Genomic DNA, 13,747 nt, shown 5'->3' with positions numbered 1-13,747 from the left:
CATGCTGAATGATAGGTGGAAGCAAAAGCATGACTGAATAAGAGGTTTGAATGTTAACAGAATAGCAAGAGTTGGAAGGGATCTTGAAGGTCTTTTAGTCCAACCCCCTGTTCAGGCAGGAAACCCTATACCATTTCAGACAAATGGTTAAAGAGGTCTTGTGAAGGAACACATGTAATACCCCCAAAGTGTCATTCTATCCTGTCATCCTTGAATGCAGAGGCTTCAGCAAACAAAGCCAATGCCTTCTTTATATTCTATAATTCAGAGGCTTCCTCGACTTTCTAAATATTTGGAAGATGAATGTATAGCCACTCCCTCTTTTTCAGCTTTAACAGTATTGCAGTTAACAGATTTGATGAATAAGAATTATTAGAGTTACATCATGTATGTCTTTCACATTGCCTCCATTTTTAAAGGTCTTAAAAGACCCTTAATAGCCCTCCAACAGTACAATGTTTTCACATACAGTACATGGTTATTCTTGTTTATGTCATCAGCAAGAGCTTCTCATAGAGTAGGCAGGGACTAACATTATGTCTGCATCTTACCTGCAGGTCCATGCATCAAAGAACAACAGCATGAATGTGCTTGGTGGACTGAAAGGCATGATTTACGAGGGAGGCATATGCTCACTGTGGCGGGGCAATGGCGTCAACGTTCTCAAGATTGCACCCGAATCTGCCATCAAGTTCATGGCTTATGAGCAGGTATGGACTTGAAAGGTGTCTGCAGCTCTGCACACTTAATACCCACAAGCAAGCCGCAACTGCTGCGGTTCTCAAAGTAAAGGTGTTATAGTATGATAGTGGATGACATTCCTTCTCAGTTGGGATGGCATATCTTGTACCAGCCATAACTTGCAAATGTGGCAGCTCCATAATACACATTGTACTTGTCCATCCTTTACAACAAGGCAAAGGGATGATAGTTGCTAGTGTCCCCTATTTTTGAAAAGCATCAGCCAAACGTGAGCAAAGTCTTTCTTAACCAGGCTTCTATCTGCTCTTCTTAAAGGAACCATGAATCCAGAAGGACCCCCAGATTACAAGCTTGCTGTCACAGCTGGACTAGAAGTTTATTCAGAGCCAAATACCATACTTTCTGTCTGGTATTCTCCCTTGGTAATCTGTTGCAAAAAAGAATAGTAGTTAGATGATTGACTAGGAATGGGAGTCCTCAGGTTCAACTCTGCTTTCTGCTATGGGAGCTCACTGGATGCTTTGAGACAAATTGTTAAGTTCAGTCGCTTCTAAGAATAAAGTACAATAATACAATACAATACAACAGTAGAGTTGGAAGGGACCTTGGAGGTCTTCTAGTCCAACCCCCTGCCTAGGCAGGAAACCCTATACCGTTTCAGACAAATAGCTATCCAACATCTTCTTAAAGACTTCCAGTGTTGGGGCATTCACAACTTCTGGAGGCAAGCTGTTCCACTGATTAATTGTTCTGTCAGGAAATTTCTCCTCAGTTCTAAGTTGCTTCTCTCCTTGATTAGTTTCCACCCATTGCTTCTTGTTCTACCCTCAGGTGCCTTGGAGAATAGTTTGACTCCCTCTTCTTTGTGGCAACCCCTGAGATATTGGAACACTGCTATCATGTCTCCCCTAGTCCTTCTTTCTCTTAAGCTAGACATACCTAGTTCCTGCAACCGTTCTTCATATGTTTTAGTCTCCAGTCCCTTAATCATCTTTGTTGCTCTTCTCTGCACTCTTTCTAGAGTCTCCACATCTTTTTTACATCGTGGCGACCAGAACTGAATGCAGTATTCCAAGTGTGGCCTTACCAAGGCATTATAAAATGGTATTAACACTTCACGTGATCTTGATTCTATCCCTCTGTTGATGCAAATAGGAGAAGGAAGTCTGGTGGGTGATGTCTTAAGCTCCTGGGGAAAAAAGTTGAGGAGAAGAAGACTAATCAATAACAAAAATTCTATATGTTCTAACATTGTTCTCCTTCAATCTAAATTTCAGCAAAATGAAGCAACTGATCTAGACAAGTTGAAGTGAAGATTTCATTGCTTATTACTGAAATCCCTACAAAAACTGATATCCCAGTGCAGCAACATACCTTTCCTGATATTCCCCGATATAAAATGTAGTAATTTCTTATGCATGCTGCCCTTACTCAGTTAATTGAGATGAAAATGGAGGAGTCTCCAGTCTGGCTATATCTGTTGCTTTTCTTTGCAGATAAAGCGAGCAATTCGTGGGCAACAGGAAACTTTGAGGGTCCAGGAGAGATTTGTTGCTGGCTCACTGGCTGGGGCCACAGCACAGACCATAATCTACCCCATGGAGGTAAAATTGCCCCTCTTTGGTACTACAGTGTCTGAAGGCCATGCCCTCTACCAACAAGTGACATTTTAATCAAAATGTATACTCCTCAAACAATTCCAGGAATGTGTCCAAGCCAACCATCACCACAGGGTCAGGTTTAGGCTTCAGCTGCAATTATTTCCAATTTAGTACCTTTATTCCCCAATAATCTTCTAAGATGTCTTTCTAAAATTTAGAAAGGTTTAGATTTAGAAAGATGTATTTCTAATTTTCTTAAGTCTTTTTCTATCAGCTTGTGTGGAAGTGGAGGACTTTGCAAGTTTACAAAAGCATCTCCAGAATGCTTATCATTTATTATGAACTGACCAATCAGAAGAGGTGTAAAAATATGAACACAGAACATTGCTTAGATTTTAAAAATGAATGAAATCATTGGAAATATGGTCCATTGTGATGATAACAATAGGAAAAAATAGGTAAAATAGATAAATTAGGAGCTTCAGGCAAATGTGAATACTGTTCAGCAGATGCTACTAAGTAGATTCCTTTGAATAAAGGATATGAGAATTGTAGTTTTGCTATAGTACTAATAATGCTGTTTTGGATGATGCCCAACCAAACTTTACCAAATGACTTTTCCATGATTTATTAGTTAGGATGAATGAGCATTCAGTCTGCTTACTTTATTATATAATATTAACAGTGCATGTGCTTCTTTAGGTAATGACATAAATCAGTCAAGCTCCAGCCCAGAGTAAATACAATTTTAATCTCATGCCGAGAGTTACTCAAAGGTTGGTAGGGAGGAGAGGAGAGGGCATTTACCTAACTGTGGATTCCTTCTTAAAACTGCTGGTAGAGGCTCAGAAATGCACTTCATTCCAGGTATGACCATGATAATGTGTGGGGTATATGTGTTCTATGCCTTTCTAGCACCTTTCTTAGTACAGTCTTAGTATATCTTTTTGATATAAAATGAATGCTATATATATGCCCAGTATGCCAATTTGACATAAGAGTTTTGAATTGTACTTGTAGTTTACATAAAGATAACGTCGGGAAGGAGAAAGTTGCGCGCTGCAAGAATGGATATGTGAGAGATGTTCCTTCTCAACACATCCTTACATTCATGGGGAAATTCAGGCAGAATTGATAATAGTTCAGAAGGCATCTGTTTTCTATCTTGGTTCCATGTTTGGGAAGGAGAGGGACACAGAGTGATCTTAATACCAATACCAGAGATATATGTCATGAATCTTCATTTCCAATTTATCCGGGATATTAGCTAAATGCTATCCAGGAAGCAGCATTAGCAGACCAAAATCCAATTTTTGTTGATTTGTACATATTTAAACTATTTTTAATCTGCTTTTGGTCATCGTGATTTCCAAGACATGATAACAGTTACAATACCAATAACACAAATAAATAGAAACACCAATAAAATAGAAACAGTAAAAGAAGCTAACATAAAATCATATCTAGCATTTAAGTAAAAGAAGCACAAAACATAAACTGTATTTAAAAAACCACGGATGTTGCACTGTGTTAAGACTCTGATTGCAACACCCAGATGCTATCATCAAAATGGCATCTTGAGTATAGCTTAAACATATATCTTCAATCAACAAAACTTCTAAAATGTTTGTGTTCTGCAGTTACCTGGCTGCCATAAGGTTAGATGAATTATTGTTTTCCAAATAACTATCAGAGGCAGCCAATGCAGTAATTGATATAGTTTAGGACCTGTGTTCCAATTCCTTTTTCCCCCCACTGAAATTAGCTAAGTTAGTACCTAAATTTGATAACATGTAATCTTGGACATCACCAGAGCCTGAGTATGCAAAAGACATCCAGTATCCTAAAGTATTCCTGATTGAAAAATGGATTTTTTAATGGAGATCATGACTCCCAACAGAGCTAGGTTATTCCACATTTCACAGGAATTCAGAATGCCTATCACGGGCAACCCTATTTATCTGAAAAGGCATCCCTAATTTCTACATTCTATATTCCTCCAATTCATTATCAATTTCAAATGTTAGCCTAATAAAGAATTTGTACCACCAATTTCAGATGGAATAGATTGCTTAATGGGTTTTTTCCCTAATTAGAAATTTTTAAGTACATGATCTGAGGGACAAAATAAAGCAATAAGAAAACACTGTCAGTTTAGGTAGAGACAATTGGATTGACAGCTGTTTATCTTGGAAAAGCCATTCCTTTTTTGCAGAGGTGGGGAACCCCATTCACCAAGAGTAGCATGCATGAGATGCATCATAACCAAAATGGTCTGGCCCAATCTATTTTTTTATTTGACATCCTACAAGCCACCAGGAAAAAGGAAATGGATGCGACATTTTTTAACTAAACACTTGCAGAAGACTCTTGAAAGTAGGTGCAAGGAAGATGTGTAATTGGAAGAAACAGATGCAGGTACCGAGAATGCTTTCTTGTTTTAACATCTGATTAATTAATTTTTCTTCCCACTAGGTTATGAAGACACGATTGGCCCTTGGCAAAACAGGCCAGTACTCAGGTGTGGCAGACTGTGCCAGGAAGATCCTACAGAAGGAAGGAATCCCTGCCTTTTACAAGGGCTACCTACCAAATATGTTGGGCATTATCCCCTATGCTGGCATCGACCTGGCTGTTTATGAGGTCAGTGGCTGGGTGTGGATTCAAAGAATAAGGGAGGTATCTAAGGAAGAGGCTAGGCTGACCTGCTCTTTCTTTAGAACACTTTTTGAGGGTTAGTTATTCATACTTAGAAGAGTGCTTATTCACGGGTAAAAGGGGGTTCCTATTTGGCTTCCCTCCCTTTTCTGCAATTTATTTGTGCTCAGCTTTTGATGCCCAGATCACTTTACTCCCTTACTCACATTTCTCAACAAAGACACTGAAGAACACCTGGTTACAGAAGTACAGCAAGAACACCGCTGACCCAGGAGTTTTGGTCCTCTTGGCCTGTGGCACCGTCTCCAGTACCTGTGGCCAAATTGCCAGCTATCCCCTAGCCCTGGTGAGAACCCGGATGCAGGCACAAGGTAAGAAAGGAGCATCCTCAATGGAGAAGGTTGACAGCCATTATAGGTGGGATAACCATAACAGGAGGGATGTGGTGGCTCAATGACTAAGACGCTGAGCTTGTCGATCAGAAAGGTCAGCAGTTCAAATCCCTATTGCTATGCGTGAGCTCCTGTTACTTGTCCCAGCTTCTGCCAACCTAGCAGTTCGAAAGCATGTAAAAATGCAAGTAGAAAAATAGGAACCACATTTGGTGAGAGGATAACAGCGTTTCGTGCACCTTCGACATTTAGTCATGCCGGCCACATGGCCACGGAGACGTCTTCGGACAGTGCTGGCTCTTTGGCTTTGAAACGGAGATGAGCACCGACCCCTAGAGCCAGGAACAACTAGCCCATATGTGCGTGGGGAACCTTTACCTTAATCATAACAGAGAAGATAATCTTAGTAACAGAGGAGTAGACATAGGGGAGATTAGTGGGAAAGAAACTGAGAAGGAAAATGGGGTAGGAAAGGTAAATAAAATTTTCATCCTGGGCCTCAGTCACGTTAAAATTAACAGGTCTTCAAATCTGACATGTATGTTCATGGTTGTCTGTTCCTCCAGGAAAAAGGAGGAATCAGTTTTCAACATGAGGAGCTAGAACTAATAGAAATCAGGTTTTTTTTCTTTGTTGTTTCAGGTTTTATAATTTATTATATAAACAATGAGCATTGACTCTGAGAATCTAGATGTAGTTAGTAGGTTCTGTCCCAATTCTGTGAGGTTATCTTTAGGTCCTGTTCGAATTCTGGCATGCAATACTTCAAGCCTTGATCTGTCTGTCCTTCTCTGTCTCTGCACTTTCAGGCTCTGTCCCATGGGTTTGAGTCTGAGCCATGTAGGACCTATGATCCTATTCAAACAAGAGTGTCTGAACTTCACCTGGTTTATCAGGTATGTTGTGCCAGGCATCCTACTAATCTTTCCTCTTTTTTTCACTCTCTCACTGCAGCATCAATTGAAGGTGCACCACAGCTAACCATGCTGGGTCTCTTTAGAAACATCCTTTCCCGGGAAGGGTTCCTGGGTCTCTACCGTGGCATCGCCCCCAACTTCATGAAGGTTATTCCTGCTGTTAGCATCAGCTATGTCGTATATGAGAACATGAAGCAGGCTCTGGGAGTAACATCTAGATGAAGGAGGACCCTGTGTCACCAAAGTGCAGGGCACCAACTCACAAGAAAGGTGTTGGAAGGGCAGCAAAGGTGGGGGTATCCTACGGTAATTGCTGTGAAATGGAGAGCTAAGAGGGTGTTTGAAATGATTGGGTCCAGGCCACCTTGGTCAAAAGTACAAACTTCTCCATGAACAAGAGCCAACTTGCTCACTAACAACCAGGTTTATCCTGCGAAGGCCTTGGTTGTGGGGCGGGGAAAGTGATCTCTTGGAGGTAATTTTTTTTCCTTGCCCACATTCTGGAATTTGCAGAGATGGTCTCAAACAGACATGTTTCATATGCTGCTCCTGCATATGCATCTTGTCCCCAACAACTGAACATGAGAACCATGACATATTAACAGCCATGTCATAATTTAGCGGAAAATGAGCTAAGTTGACCATGATTGGCAGATTTCAAACAATTGCCGGTGAAATGGGTTGACTTTTGATAAATAGCCCTACTAACTCCTGTTAGCAGTTTTCAATACTGGAGGAAATACATTCAGAGACAATTCATTGACGGCACTAGAATATCTGTGATTATTCCCTGGAGTCCACCGAATTCTTCTGAAGATATTCAGAAATATCTGAATTTTTGAGGACTTTGGCCAATAGATTCCACTCTTCATTTAGCATTTCTATTTGCAATGATGAATTCCTTTTGACTCTTCCTGCTTCCATTCCTCCTAGAACCTTTAGGGGTGCTGGAGCCCCTGGTATTTGCAATTTAGCCCAGATCCACTTTACTTGTCTCTGTACTATGGAAACTGTCTGTATATTTTGCACATTAACTGTTTTTAACTTGTAAGGCTAGATTGCGGTCTCTACTTTGACCCCTATGGCGGAACTGAAGCCTCCCCCGTTTTATTCCCATTCCCTTCTATTCTGAGGGAGCAGAGAATGTTGGAATACATTACAAGGGCTACTATTTTGTGGTAACCATCTGAGATCCCCTAATATGGTGTGTACATATTTCTACTCATTTTGAGATACCTGCAGTAGCTATACTAGCTTCATTGTTGCCATTGTTAAGGTCCTTGAAGCCATGCATTCAGGATTTCTATGGGCTCTGCTTTGTATTGCTCTCCTCTTTTATTTATGACCAGCTGAATTACATTGCAGTTGGGCATTCGTTTTTTTCTTTATGTTGGAAAAGGCAGGATGGGGGCTATAGATCTTTTCAGTCCACAGATCCTCTTCTCACAAAATTCCCCTTTACCAGCGTCTCAATAAATGTTCCACTTCATCTTCCCATTCAAAACGGGTAACCTGGTACTCACGTGGAAGAATCATACTGGAGAAGGCCGCGGAGTCATTCTGTCACACCCAACATAGTTGGCAAAACCAAGTAAGCAAGAGCAACATGGATTTCAGGAATAAATCTTCCATATTGTTCTGGGGTGGGTACAAAATCCTGAAAGCTGTTAGGGTTGAGTCACTTTGAAGACCTATTTTCCCACATCTCTCACATCTGGACATGTTGCCTCTTCTCAGATAAACCAAATCCTTGTCCCCTGCTTCTATGCAATCTCTCACACCAGCCAGTTGCATTTGAGAGGATCACAGCCATGAATGGGAAGGTAACATACCTGTTCCACTATCACTTTTTAAGAGCTGCTGTTGCCTTTTCCAATCTGATGTCCTCTAGAAGTGTTAATTATACGGTTCCCCTTGTTTCCAGCAAAATATATACATGTTAAAGAAAGCTGTAATGGTTGATACAATAATATGACTTTTGGAATTTGAGTCACACCCTTGAAAGACTATCATCTGAGTGTCTGCCACAATCGTAGCGATACTAGAAGTAGATTGATACAGGGGAAGTGGGAGAGACTGCAAAAACGAATGCTCAAAAATGGGAGAGGGTTTGTTTTTGTCGGACTAGAATGCTACTTCAGTTTTAGTTACCTATAAGAGGTAATCAGATAGGGAATTGGCACTTCCGTTTGAGAAAAGTACCTCATTCAGTAGACCTCTTGCAAGTAAGGCAGGGTTTTTGGTTCCTCTTGGAAGTTCTTATAAGGCGCTCCTTCCAATGAAGTGCCAAGGACAGTGGATGTTTTGCCCCACTATAGAGTTTTTAGTGGCATGTTCGCTACAGTCCACCTTATCTGTAAGAGAGTGGATCATGTATACGAGCTTGCAGTTCCGTAAGATCTACCTCATTTGGTTATTAAATGTATGAGTGAGAAAACAGGATAGCAATAACACTTAGACTATACACCACCCCAGAGTGCTTTACGGCACTCTCTGAGTGGTTTATAATGTCAGCATATTGCCCCCAACAATCTGAGTCCTCATTTTACCCACCTCGGAAGGATGGAAGGCTGAGTCAGCCTTGAGGCTGTGGGCAGAGTCAGGCTGCAATACTGCATTCTAACCACTGCATCACCAGGTTCAGGATGATACAAGATTTTTCCAGGGAGAAAGGTGAAGAATGATTCACCAGAATGAAAAACAGAGAAAGATGCAATTCCTTGCACAATAGGATTGTGTCTTTTCTAAGCTGCTTTCATCTGGGAAATGTTAACATTATTTTCATTGGGAATATTGCACATTCATGAGTTTATTAAAATAAGGGTAGGATTCTACACCCATTTATTTAGCATTAATATCATGAACTAAATAGAACTTGCTTCTGAATGGGCATTCCAAAATTGTATTGGCATTGGTGTATTGATTCAGTAGGTAGAATGGGCAAGAGTTGGCATGTCCCAATATTATTTTGGGATCTTTGGGCTAGTAGTTCTGGCCACTCTTGCATCCTCTTACAGGAAAGATTCAGTAAGGACAAGGCGCAGGATTGTCAAGTTCCAAATTGAAAGTGCCTTTTGTATCTCTATTAGGCCACCAATTGCTATCTCTGCTACCCATCCACATACCTATATTTTGTCCCCTTCCTGGTGCCTGTAGGGAAGAAGGTTCTCATTTATCTTGTAGAGAATGTGAAAGAAGATTATAGAGAAAACAAGTATGAAACTTGCCATTGTCTCATCTCCCCATCCTCTTCAGTTTCATGTATATTCAAAAGAAGAATCTCTGGTTTGCACGAGATACTTACATGTGACATATTCCAAGATGTGGGCATTGGCACATCTGGAGAGTCCAGGAATAGAAGCAATAGGCTTGATAAGATGTCCTCAAATGCTTTCCTGGCAGTAGTTATACCCAAAATGCAGTAGCAGCAACCAACTTGCATGGCTTTAAACAATTGATAATCTCTCCATGACATCTCACTGAATTGTCAGAATTTTCAGGATCAGAAATGTAATTCATTTATAAATACTGTTTGCTGGGTGAACAAAATGGGAAAGAGATACTGTGGTCATAGTTTATATAAGGATTTTCCAGAGGGATTGGTTGGTTCCTGAGGAAAACAGGGTCTTTAATTAAACAAAGGTCTTTCATTTGATCCAGGAGGTTATCTTAATGCTAAAAAAAGTTGCACTGTAACTCAATAGTAGTTTTGAACTTCTCACTGAAAATCTACTGATCTTTTGAGATGCCAATTGGACTAAGGAAGATCATTTGATAAATCAAATAGCCTCCAGTTTAAGTTTTCCCTACAAAAACTAGATACCTAGTTTGCACTTTTACACAGAACCAACTGTCTTGTTTTGGGGAACTGAACAAACGCTAATATACTGGTTTCATAATATTTTAAGGACGTATCTTGCCTGAATCTAACTCCAGTGAGATATCTCTATATGTCTGCCACTGCTCCTGATGCATTTTATGTTAAATTTTGAAAGAGAAAAATAAAACACATTTTCTAAACTTTGTTTCTTAGCATGGTATCTGTGAAATGAATTTAGAAGTAACATAAAAACACCAGAGAAGACATGATACTTCATTTTGCCTCTGTTCTCTAACAAAGGCTTAATATACCTATTATTTTGAAAAATGAAAAATAAAATAAAATTTACTCAAAAGGGAGAAGTGCAATCATGGTTTCAGGGTTCCCAGAAAAATGGCTTCATGTCCATAATCATCCACTGCTGTTTTAGAAGGTAATAGTTGCCACAATTAAAAAACTAAAGATGGAGTACATTTGTGGAAATAATTATTGAAGATAAAGTTAATACCATACAGTGAAAGCAATCAACAAGAGCATGCAAAATGCCATTATCTCAGTAATCCTTTAGTGTATTGACAGTTGTCTACAAATATATATTCTTTTTTCAAAAAGACCTTTGACAAAGTCTCTAACCAAAGATATTTAAGCAAACTTAAAAGTCATGGGAATTATTTTATAAACTGAAAGCTGATTAAAGAACAGGAAGCAGAGTAGGAATGATTGCATATTTAATGGCAAACAATAGGATGTGTCAAAGGTCCATTTTTTGTTTTGTGCCTTCAAGTCAGTTGTGGCTGATGGTGATCACAGGATTAATTCCTGCAGTATTATTGGAAAGATTTTTGAAGTGTTTTTCTCTTCTTCCTGGGGCTAAGTGAGAGTCACTGGCCCAAAGTTACTCAGGTAATTTTTGTGCCAAAAGCAGAATTAGAACTCATGATCTTCAGATAACTAGCCCAATGCCTTAACCACTATACTGAAGATCTGCATTAGGATGAATACATTTTAGCTAGGGATAAATTTATTGAGATGTGTGCTGAAAAACATTTGCTGATGGCATACAGTAATTTTAGAAGGGTAAGAAAACAGATGAAACATGTTCACAGAAAGTGAATGGATATTAAAATGGTATATAGTAGCAAGTATGAAATGATACATATTGGGGCAAAGATTATAATCACACATTTGACAATGGCCAGTTAGTAATGGGTTTTTATATTTAGTTGGCTTTTCACATCGTAGTAGATTATCACTAATAATCTGATTATCAGGTTATTCTCAAAAATAATTGTGAAAGATTTTGGGAATTGCCTCCCTCCCTCCATTACATTTGTGCTATCCAAAATCTTATATATCCAACATACTGCCCTTAGTATGATGTAGCTATATGTTATGTGGCTTAGAAGAATACTAGAACATAAAAACCTAGTATCAAAATTGCTTGTGTGTGTGTGTAAAAAGAAATTCTCTTGGGAGTTACAGCCTTAGACCATTATATTTAGACACTGTTTAAAGTTACAATAGCAATGAAAAAAATGACTTATGACTGATTTTCACATTTATGACCATTGCAGCATTCCCATGGTCACATAATCAAAGTTCAGGTGCTTGGCAATTGACAGTTAGACTGTGTCCCAGAGGGTTATGTGATCACTATTCCCACTTTAGCAATATATACAGGTGAAACTCGAAAAATTAGAATATCATGCAAAAGTTCATTTATTTCAGTAATGCAACTTAAAAGGTGAAAGTAATATATGAGATAAGACTCATTGCATGCAAAGCAAGATAGTTCAAGCCGTGATTTGTCATAATTGTGATGATTATGGCGTACAGCTCATGAAAACCCCAAATCCACCATCTCAGAAAATTAGATTACATGCAATAAAACAAGGATTGTACATAAAGCAATATCGGACCTCTGAAAAGTATAATCATGCATAATCCCACAGTCATTGAACCAGGTTTTGGTGCTTTTGGCAGTGTGGGCAGCTGTAAAATGAAGTCAGCATCCCCATAAAGCTCATCTGCAGAAGGAAGCATGAAGTGCTCCAAAATCTCCTGGTAGATGGCTGCGTTGACCCTGGTCTTAATGAAGCAGTGGTCCAAAGTCCTGCTGCTCAGTGGTCCAAAGTCCTCTTTTCTGATGAGAGCAACTTTTGCATCTCATTTGGAAACCAAGGACCCAGAGTATGGAGGAAGAATGGAGAGGCCAATCAAGCACAGTAATCCCACAGTCATTGAACCAGTTTTTGGTGCTTTTGGCAAACGTTGCTCTCATCAGAAAAGAGGACTTTGGACCAAGGAGCAACAGGACTTTGGACCACTGTGCTTCATTAAGACCAGGGTCAACGCAGCCGTCTACCAGGAGATTTTGGAGCACTTCATGCTTCCTTCCGCAGATGAGCATTATGGGGATGCTGACTTCATTTTCCAGCAGGACCTGGCACCTACCCACACTGCCAAAAGTACCAAAATCTGGTTCAATGACCGTGGGATTACTGTGCTTGATTGGCCAGCAAACTCGCCTGACCTGAACCCCATAGAGAATCTATGGGGCATTGCCAAGAGAAAGATGAGAGACATGAGACCGAACAATGCAGAAGAACTGAAGGCCGCTATTGAAGCATCCTGGTCTTCCATAACACCTCAGCAGAGCCACAGGCTGATAGCTTCCATGCCACACCGCATTGAGGCAGTAATTGCTGCAAAAGGGGCCCAAACCAAGTACTGAGTACATATGCATGCTTATACTTTTCAGAGGTCCGATATTGTTCTATGTACAATCCTTGTTTTATTGATTGTATGTAGTATTCTAATTTTCTGAAATGGTGGATTTGGGGTTTTCATAAGCTGTATGCCATAATCATCACAATTATGACAAATCACGGCTTGAACTATCTTGCTTTGCATGTAATGAGTCTTATCTCGTATACTAGTTTCACCATTTAAGTTGCATTACTGAAATAAATGAACTTTTGCACGATATTCTAATTTTTTGAGTTTCACCTGTAATGTATTCTAATTTTAAGTACAGCTAAACTTAAAGGTGAATCAGTAAACGCCTCTATTTTTAGTTATTTATATCCTGCCTTCATCTATATAAATAAAAAAGTAATGTTTGTTAGTTCAAAATCTCAAATCTCTGAAAGTTCTTCACCGATTGCTTTGGAATTTTGACACAACGTTGCATTCGAATACGCGCATGTTTTTATATACGTATATTATATAGATGTCACACCTGTGACATTGTAAAAACATGTTTTTCAAAACCAGCGCCATATGCTGGACCTAAAAGCAACACACGCTATACTAAATATTTCACGATTCCATTTCAATGTTTCCGATTGCATTGTGAGCCTCAAGTGGGACACACCTGTTCTAAATTCTAGCTAATATTAATTTCCATGTACATTAAAAGGAGCTCACAAGATGACAACACTAAAGATCAGCGATGGAGAACCACTTTGGGCTCCCGTGACAAAAGGGGGAGCGCAAGGAGGTCGTGCGCGAGCGTGCCATACCCATAATGCTATGTGCGCGACCCCCCTTGCGCATGCGCACATGAGCCCCCTTTTGGCTTGTGATAGACCCGTTTTTCGCCCTCCCCAGGCTCCAGAGGCTTCAAGGAGCTTGGGGAGGGTGAAAACAGCCTCC

General features: G+C 39.8%; 1 protein-coding gene across 1 annotated transcript in view; it reads left to right on the top strand.

The window, feature by feature from the left end:
- LOC309396680 (mitochondrial adenyl nucleotide antiporter SLC25A23-like) overlaps positions 1-10,302 on the top strand; it is a 38,849-nt gene extending 28,547 nt beyond the window's left edge. Inside the window, exons 6-10 of the mRNA XM_081962013.1 lie at positions 558-710; positions 2,199-2,306; positions 4,779-4,946; positions 5,182-5,332; positions 6,308-10,302. Of these exons, the coding sequence (XP_081818139.1) occupies positions 558-710; positions 2,199-2,306; positions 4,779-4,946; positions 5,182-5,332; positions 6,308-6,492 (765 nt within the window). The 3' untranslated portion in view covers positions 6,493-10,302. The remainder of the gene's footprint in view (positions 1-557; positions 711-2,198; positions 2,307-4,778; positions 4,947-5,181; positions 5,333-6,307) is intronic.
- The last annotated feature ends 3,445 nt before the right edge of the window (positions 10,303-13,747 follow it).

This window comes from Natrix helvetica (genome assembly GCF_964273705.1).
Source record: "Natrix helvetica genome assembly, chromosome: 1".
Lineage (NCBI taxonomy): Eukaryota > Metazoa > Chordata > Lepidosauria > Squamata > Natricidae > Natrix > Natrix helvetica.
The sequence above is the reverse complement of the archived record's forward strand: the minus strand, read 5'-3'. Positions and strand labels throughout refer to the sequence as shown.